Genomic DNA, 9,403 nt, shown 5'->3' with positions numbered 1-9,403 from the left:
AGGAAATTTCCACTTCAATGCGTATTTGCAGCTGAGGACATGCATAATTCAGAGGGCACAGGAAGCAGGTTACATAATGAAATGATCTAGGACTCTTAATGACCTCTCTCTTTTTAACAGGTATGCTTTTCTTTAAGGTTGGTTTGTCATTGGTTTTCCCCTCAGTTTTTAGTTTTTGTGTTCAAAACTGCGGTACATAGAAGACTGCAAGAGTAGTCTGAACTCTCAGAAAGGTGCACCACATGGCTTAGGGCTAGGGAAGGAGTATCCTACCTCAAAATTGAAATCTCTTGCTAGAGCTTTACGAAAGACACACATGGATGAAAGCTCTTAAAGTTATTACAATACTAGCAGCTGTATAAAAAGCTGTTGGTAATAGGTGTAAATATTACAGTATCTCTTCAGAACAATTGCTCTATGTGCCTCCCTGATAAGGAAATGCTTTATTAAAACATACCTGCAACAGAATTGCTCAATTTGGCTACTACACGTATACATATATACCCTAGAAGGTCTGGTTTTCATCACTACATGCTCGGACTGATGGTTAACCAATGTCTCAGAACAATGTTAAGCTATGATGGAGGAGACTGAGGGTCTCAGTTTACTTTAAGAAATGCCAAATTATTTTTAAACGAGGAGTTCTCTTGAAAATGTCATTGTGAGGCTGGGCATCACAAGGTCTTGATCTGTAGAAGTGTTGGGAGTCAAAGCCCAGTTATGTGACAGCGTTCTGACATTAAAAGTGCTAAAAGGAGCAAGTCTGAGTTTGGTGAAACACCGCAGTGCAGGTGGTGCTTACAGCCACTGGGTCTTGCCGCCTTCTGGCTGAGAGGTTTCCCATGAGCTGCTCGGTGCCCTGAGAAATTGACTCGTGCCTCCAAAAAAAATCCAGGATATTCTTGCTCATTTTGGTAGGTGACATAAAGAAGGAGTTCTTACATTTGAACATCGACAAATTTTGGAAAAAACTTTATATTTAGACTGTGTTATTTTAACATTTTCCCTTTCTCACTAGTGAGTAAATACAGGGCTGAATACTCTTGAAGTATGAAAAGAGCATAGGATATTAATGTAAACCCAACCATACAGATTAGCGCATGTATGTATTTGATCCAGTTTGTTCGAGAGTCATCCCTTTCAAAAAGGCTGTCTGCAAGTAACCTCTGAAGCACTGAAATTGTTTTAATTCAGAAAAATGGGAGGGAGAATGAGACTTTTTATTTTGCACTGATGCAGTCCATCTTATTTTCCCCCAAAGGACACCATGGTTTAATGGATGGGGCTTTAACCTACCCAGAGGTCAGTCCTTACTAGACAAGTGGAACCTTATTCCTGACGGAATTGATATACTAATGACACATGGACCTCCCCTTGGTAAGTGAAACACAAGCTGTGTGTGATTTTTTGCATGAGACTTTTACTTTCAAAGTAAGCAAAAATAATAATGCTAGAAGCTGTACTCATATCCTCACTCAAAACTATGAATTAAAAATCCTTTTTGGAAGAAGTGTAAAATGATTATTAGGCTTAGCAGCTTCCAGCTGTCTAAAACTAAATTTTTTTGTTAAACTTAAGCTAGGCAATATCAAATATCTGATGCCATCGTAGCCATTATAGTTTGATGTTTTATATTTAAGAACATTATTTATCTGCCAAACAGTTTCCAATCTTGTGTTGTTTTTTCAAAGATTGACCAAAAATTTTAAAATGTTTTTCTACTACAGTAGTGTTTGACCTTAAAATTTTAGAGCATGCAGTCAAGACTTCAGAATATGTAGTTACATATTCTCCTCGATAACGTCCTTGTAAACTTAAACTACGTAACGGTATTTTTAAAGGTATTAAATGGTTTGCAGCAAATTTGTAAAGAAGTAAAATTATGTTCTCAGATAACTGTTGTGTAATCAAATTAATGACAGGTGAGCACAAGTCTATGGATGCATAATTTGGTTTTTTGTAAAGTAGTTGAAATTTTTCACTTAGGTAAATTTTGCTGATTTTCTTTAAGACACATGTGGCAAGCAGTCTAGGTCCATATGTTAAATATTGGAGTTGGTTTAACAAAACTGAGCATCTGCCTTTTATAAACAGGGTTTAGAAAGATAAGAAAGTGTGTCAGTCTCTTCTTCATTACTGTTATTAGGAGACCATGATTTTGTCAGGGATTTAGTAAGCCTGGAAATCCTGGGGTCAGATCGCCACATGATCACACGAAGTCACTGACTTTTGAGATGGTAGTGAATATAAAAACCTTCTCAGAAGTGCAGGATGCCATTATAAATCAGTGTTTAAGCACTACTAGAGTGGCTCAGTGCTCTCATAGAACTTCCCAGTGGCCATGGAGTCAAAAATTAAGGCCTGCTTATGTTTTATACCACAATTCTGTTAGAGTCAGCATCTAAGCAGAGCTAAGGATAAAAGGAGTCCAGAAAGTTTTTGACCAGTAATGTACTTGCCATTCCTTTTATATCCTGCTTACTCTTTTAATACCACTTAGGGAATGTTGTAAGATGATCTGCAAATTCTCATTAGTCTTGCTAGAGCTACCAGTGTGCTGCTTTGATAAAGCAGCAATGCATCCTCTGCTGACAGTGGAGTGCACCAAATATTGAAAGCCAACACTTTCAATAGCTCTCTTTTAATCTGTTTATCTTCCCAAAGAAGCAAAAAGCCCCACAAGCATATTTATAATGTTTCAGGAGTGCTATTTTAAAAGGGCTGCTAATCCATCTGCTCTGAATTGGGTTCATCTAGAAATAGTGAAGCTGCAGACACTAATGTGTGCTTTAATTGAATAAGTGTACTTAAATTTTGGTTTTGATGTCAATAATGAAGTTCAATTTCAAAAGGTTGCCACCATATTTTAACTACAGACACAGGTCAGGTGCTAGTACTGTGCCTAAAAGGAGGGGGCCTAGGTCTCAGCCTGCATTATAATATTGACAAAATGCTGCTTTTTTAAATCACGTAAATACTAAGGGATGTAGAGCTGTAGCTGGACTCTTTGCTCTCTCCAAAATTCAGTCAAGTTTATGTCACAACATGTTTTTACTGCCTGGCATAAACTTGGCACAGGGTGTAATTTCTCTGCAGTCAGTAGAACATGCCGCAGATGGATGTGGCTCCTGATTTCCCTTTTAGTCTTCCTTGTTCAGCTTGCCCTGCCGATCCTTCCCAGCCCCAGGCCAGGCAGCAGACTTCCGGAGTAGCTGATGTCAAGTTTGGCACATTTCCCCGTGTTATCTGTAGGAGCGAGGGGCAGCGCAGGCAATTGGCAGTAGGTCGATGGAAGATGTTTGGCTGCGTTGCTCGTTGATGGTGATCGGGAGCTCAGTGATGTGACACTTCAGACCGTGGTCCTCTGGAAGTTGTGGGAGACCGTATTTTAAATCTTCAGGGTGGCGCAGGTATTGGATATCCTGAGGAGCTTCCCACGTAGCTGCCTTGGGAAGCTGACTGCTGGAAGAGCCAGAGGAAAGGGGATAAAAAGCTGCAGCACTGCCAGGAATAAATGTCCTGGGGTTTCAAGGTAGAAGATGAGTTTAAACCAGTAGTTTAAAAAAAAAAAAGTAGAAAAAAAGAGAAAAATTACATCCAGAAATATACTAATGCAGATGGAAGGAGGAAATCTTAAGGAAGACAAAGTGACAGTGAAACATTTCTTAAAAGCCATTGTGTGCTTTAATGGAGAGGTTACGACTACAGATAATGTAATAAACCTTCTGTGAATTATGACTTCCTGAAAGACTACGTGAAACCTTGCCTGGATAGAGAAAATTGATAGTATTGATTGCATTTTGCCTTTAGGATTTCGAGACTGGGTTCCAAAGGAGCTGCAAAGAGTAGGTTGTGTGGAACTGTTGAACACAGTGCAGAGGCGAGTAAGGCCCAAACTCCATGTCTTTGGTGGGATTCATGAAGGTAAGGAGCAGCACTGCTTCCCTCCCTGAGCTCAGGCTGATTTCAAAGCAGCACATTTTGATGGTGTATTGCAAAGGGCGGATAATGGCATATTGGACTAAAGTAGGGAGGGGATGGAGGGAAGGGATTGCATGCACGACACTTCATAAATTTATGCCAGAATTAAAGCAGACTATTTTAGGAATGTGTGCTACATTTACCCACCTACATCTTTCACTGTGCAAAGGTTGTTCTATACAGGTTATTTGAAAGCAATTCAAATTTTGACAAACTTCGTTAAAGAAACAGATGAGATTCCCCACACTTGCAAGCCAAAATGAAAATTATACCCATTATTCCAAGCACAGGAGCCAAAAAAAGGTGCTAGAAAAAAAAAAGAAAAAAGAAAATTGAAGAAAACTCACTGTCTCAGCTCACCCCACTCAGTGCATAAGGAAGAGGAGAAAAGAGGGCATCTTGAGTCAGACATCAGGAGGAGAGATTGCATGTCTAAAAGCACCCTGCAATGCAGCTTGTACCGTGCATGTTACCTTCCAACAGCTGCACGTTTTAGAAGAGATATCTCCCCACTGTCGGTACGAAATCAGGCAGAGTGTGAAGCTTCAGAAACAGTCAGTTCAATTTGTGGCAGTGGAAGAGACTGAGAGATTAAATACGTTTTGGAGATACGTAAATATTTAATACAATTTTGTAGCTTTCATGTGTCTGAGAGACAAACTCTAGGAGTTCTGCCTCAGAGAGAGTGTAAGACTTTGTGACCCTAGAACTCAGAACTACACATTAAATGCTTTATAGTTTTCCCCCTGGAGGTTTCTCCATTGACTCTAACTAGATTCTCAATAGGCTTAAAGGTTTAGAGAACTTCATAACAGAAAAATTAAAAAAGAACAGCTCTCAGCTAGAAGTGTTGGTTTTTTTGAAGCCCTTATGACTTTGTTCAACAAATTTCTTGCCTGGTATCTGTAAATAAAGTGTTTATCATGAAAATACTGAAGTGACCTTAAGTATAGTAACATAAGTAGCAGTCTTCTAACGCACCCAGGAAAATTTCAGATGTTTTGTATAAATAGTAATCCACATATTAAGAAGGTGAGAATACCGCAAGACTTCTAGCTAAAACATTTGTCCACAGCCTTTGTAGGGACATTGAATGATGTAACTTCTAGTTGTAACAGTGTTAAGTAATGAGAGATGAAGCTATTTTAATGTATGAGATTATTATTATGAGATAGCACTGAGGAACCATGCGCAGCACCTTACTCTCATAGGAAAGGTGGCAGCATGCATTAAAAGTGAATGTTCAAATAAATTCTTACAAGAATACTAAAGAAAACTTAAAATCCTGTTTAGCGTTTACGCAGAAGACGTAAGAATGGCCTGTTTCAGTACAGAAAGAGAGAGCCAAATGTTAAGAGCATTATCTTACGGTGCAATTAATTGTCACCCAACTCCAGCTGAGATGAGCATGCACCACAGGCCATTAAGTCAACTGAGGCTATACGCAGATTTTGGGGATGAAGGTTTTTTTCCTGGTTGATAAACAAGAACAACCACCAACAAGGTTTTTACCACCATGAGACGATCTATATCAAAATTGCCAGTCTAAATAAATAAATAATTACGGGCGGACAGTGCAGCAATTCTGAAGTGATTATTCTTTCTGATAGACACTGTGGGTAGCCGTATTTATCTTAGCTTTCAGACAGCAGTGATCTGTACTGTATCATAATGGTTTCAAAGAAAAACATTTTTCCCCTGTGAGTGTGCAATGGGAAGTTATCTTCCTCCATGAAACTCTGATTTATTTTTTTTTAAAAAGCACATTTTGTGCCAAATTCCTCCTAGATCTTTCTTCAAGCTTCTTTGTTAGCTTTTTGCGGATGTCAGCTGAAAACACTGGCAAAGCTTTCTCTCGCCCTCTGCACTGGTGGAACTGGAGCCCCTATATCCTTGAGAGAATGTCTGTAAGAGGAGAGCTTCTACATTCTCAGAATCTCTGTACTTCTCTTACCGTTTGTTTTCTCACGTCACATTTGCTGAATGAAAGCTCAGTTGTGACTCAGTTCATGGGTCGCTATATTTTTTTCCACTTGCCTGAAATTACTGGGTGCACAACCCTCTGCTTGTCCTTTTCCTGTGCGGCAAGTGAGAGAGAAGACCGAGACTGGCAGGGCAAGAGCGTTGCTGCGGGTTCTTCAGACACACCTTGAGCAAGAGCAATGCTGACCAGATGTTTAAAAGGCTGACAACAGTCTTCACCACCTTGAAACTGATGCTGTAGTGTTACTGAGGAGTCAAGTCCTTGGCATGCTGAAAAAACAGTGACTAATACTTGCTTCTTATGCTTTTTCATTTGGGAATGAATTATCAAGATCCCTTCATAATGAACAGCGGTCATCTCCTTAACCTTAACCTCAATTTTCTGCTCAAGGTAGAGGTCGTCCATTGACCTCCATCACTCCGTTGTGCTTATTACAAGAGATTCCTTTCCTTAGTCATGATTGTCGCTGGTGGATAACATATACACACATACATACATGTGTGTGTAAAATATCTAATGAGTTTAACCTGCTAATGAGTTTCTGAGATTTCACAGGCCAGTGGGAACACCAGCTTGGCAGTGCCATGAAGAGGGACATGGGGCATCCATGGGGAAAGCTTACCAGGCAGGTTTGGTTCACTGCCCAGAGAAGGGGTTTTTGTAGGCAAAAGCAAAGTTACTCCTAAATCTTTTGCTCCATGTATGTTTCTTACGACAGACGTCACAGGCATGGAAACTGCAGCCCACTAATTAAGCAATTAGAAAAAGTACACGTTTGGTTTTCGTTCTCTTTCTGCTGTATCCAGTTGCATCAGAGGATTTTCCATGGGGGGAAAAATTTTGTACATAAAAGCATCTGTTCCTATTTCACATACAGTACACTGCATTTTTTTTTTTCCAGTCAGGCCTTTGTGGCAGCTTTCAAGAGCTTATATTGTTTTGAAGGGATTAATTTAATTTTATTCCAGAACATTGATGCCACAACAAGCTTTCAGTGCGGCTGCCCATGGGCTGCGTCGTTTGTTTTATATTGCAGTAAGTGTGACACATTGTTCCTACAGGTTATGGCATTATGACAGACGGTTACACAACGTACATCAATGCTTCAACATGTACAGTCAGCTTTCAGCCAACCAACCCTCCAATTATATTTGACCTTCCAACCCCTCAAGGATCATGAAGCACTACTGCACATTTGGAACTGGGGAAGGTCTATAAACTGCCATTTTCTAATTATAAAACTTACATTCTGCTACATGTTTATTTCAAAATTGGGCGGGGGGTGGAAAGAGAATTTGGGGGAGACATGAGGGTTTTGTTTTGGGGTGGATTTGGGGTTTTTTGGGCTTTTTTTTTTTTTGTAAATTACTGGTACAAAAGAAACAAGAAGAAAAGTTAGAGGTTGTGCTTTTTGGAAATGCAGCATTCATTTTAAATTGATAAAGCATTGTGAATTTGTAAAATTATTTTTGTTTTTCAATAAATTTGCCATTGTAAATTGTTATAGTGTTCTCAAAAGGACAGCCAAGCTTTCTTTTAATAAGTGAGAGACCTTATTTTAATATTATATTATAAGCTAAAAAATACGCAGCATTTAAAAACACCCAAATTTGCACAACTTGCGTTATTGTCGGGATTTTTTAAGTGTCGTTTTTTTTCCTAGATCTAAATGTTAGCTTTTGATCTTCATTTATATCATTATTTTTTAGTAGCACAAACAATATTTTGGGGCCCGTTTACCTCTTGATTTGTGTACATGTACTGAAACTTGTTTCTGTTAACAGTAGAATGCAGCAAGGGGAGAACAGACTTCTCTGTTGTTTGTCCCCACCTGCTTTATACGTTAAAGACTGATACAGATAGCCACAGCCTGTATGTGATATTGACCTTTTATTGTTTGTTTTTTAAATTATTTTAGCTTTAAAAGACTGGGGGTGAAAAGCTGCAAAGAGCAGGTATTTCATGCAGTAAAAAAAAAAATGTAAATGCGGACTCCTTTTAAATATGAATTTATATATATATGTATTTTTTGTGCATTATAACTAAGCTAGGATTTAATATTGCCAGTATAGCATCTGCAAAATTATGCTGTACAGCACATCTAAATTATGAAGGATGTGACACATTTTCCAAGTGCTCAAGGCCTTCGAGAGCCCGAGTTAAATCTTTGTCGTAATTCAGACATGTATAGAGGCAAATGGATACAATCAAGCCTAACTAAAATAAGGCTTAGTTGTCCTTTATATTTAAATATTATTCTTGTCTTTTTATTTCATTTTTCTTATTTTGCACTGTGTGTAAATGCAATCTCGCTAGCACAAAATATTGTTGCAGATAGTTATTTCTGTTCTACCACTGTAAATGCTATTGAGCTTTGTTCTGGTTTATGTTACCTTGTTAATGGAATTTAGAAAAGCAGTTGTTTCTTTAAATTTATTGTGATATTATATCTAGCGGCCTTTATATGCAAATAAAATTGCAAGATTTTTAAATATGTGGTTTAAGGGAATTTTGCATTTTTGTGTTGCATTAGACATTTGGGGGTAGCGATAAGGGTAAGTAAGGACTTTTCTATTTCTCAATAAATTTTTATTGCTTAACATTCATAGGATGTCAGTTGGGTTGATAAAGCACTCAGACTTTTCCTTACATCTCTCTGCCATCCATCTTTCCATTCCTTTTAGATAGAAGAGATTTTTGTCTTCAGGTGTTACAATTCAGTGCAACCAAGTTTGCGTGGTTAAGCCTTGTAGGACGCTACTCCAAGGCCAGGCTGGTTAGGCAGTAACCTTTCTATGTCCTCACTTGGTCATTAGTACTGCGCGGAAGGTGCCTTATGCTCATTCACTGTGGATTAAGAAATGAATAGTCATAGATTAAATGTATCACTTTGTATCTGGATGTCTTATTAGTTTTGTGGCTACAGCAGGATCCACAATTGGAAAGAGAATTGTAGGGGCTGTGGTTCAGCCAGTAGAATGGTAAATGCAACAGGACCTGCTCCTGTTGCTGCAGTACTGTTAAGTATATAATAACAGAATCTTGTTCCAAAATAGAAGTTACGGCTGTGAAAATCCAGTTTCAAAGATGAGAAGATAAGGCACTGTTTTCATGAATCTCCATCTGCAGTAACATCAAACATGGCCTGGAGATCCACAGAGTATTTTCATTTATCTTAGGTTGTTAATTTTTGGTATTATTTTGATGCAAAGGCGATAGCAAATTTGAGGCTCTTGCACCAGAGCTCTACTTAGAGGGCTGCTGCTTGTGTATTTTGATGCGGTGCACATTACGCTTAATAATGGAGTTAGGCTGAATTTTTCAGATTTATAAGGCTGCAATATCAAAGTCTTTGGGAAAGAAGCTGCTGTAGCTCTTAAATCTAGTTCTTGTTTTGTTAGTGGAATTTCTTGTCAGGTTTCCTTATGGAAGAGACTG

At 38.6% G+C, this 9,403-nt stretch overlaps 1 protein-coding gene across 1 annotated transcript in view; it reads left to right on the top strand.

Moving 5' to 3' along the window:
• MPPED2 (metallophosphoesterase domain containing 2) overlaps window positions 1-7,145 on the top strand; it is a 97,705-nt gene extending 90,560 nt beyond the window's left edge. Inside the window, exons 4-6 of the mRNA XM_009877198.1 lie at window positions 1,262-1,377; window positions 3,811-3,924; window positions 7,027-7,145. Coding sequence (XP_009875500.1) covers window positions 1,262-1,377; window positions 3,811-3,924; window positions 7,027-7,145 — 349 coding nt within the window. The remainder of the gene's footprint in view (window positions 1-1,261; window positions 1,378-3,810; window positions 3,925-7,026) is intronic.
• Window positions 7,146-9,403: the final 2,258 nt, after the last annotated feature.

The sequence above is a fragment of the Apaloderma vittatum genome, unplaced genomic scaffold (genome assembly GCF_000703405.1).
Source record: "Apaloderma vittatum isolate BGI_N311 unplaced genomic scaffold, ASM70340v1 scaffold41410, whole genome shotgun sequence".
Classification (NCBI taxonomy): domain Eukaryota; kingdom Metazoa; phylum Chordata; class Aves; order Trogoniformes; family Trogonidae; genus Apaloderma; species Apaloderma vittatum.
This window is presented reverse-complemented; position numbering and strand designations above follow the sequence as displayed.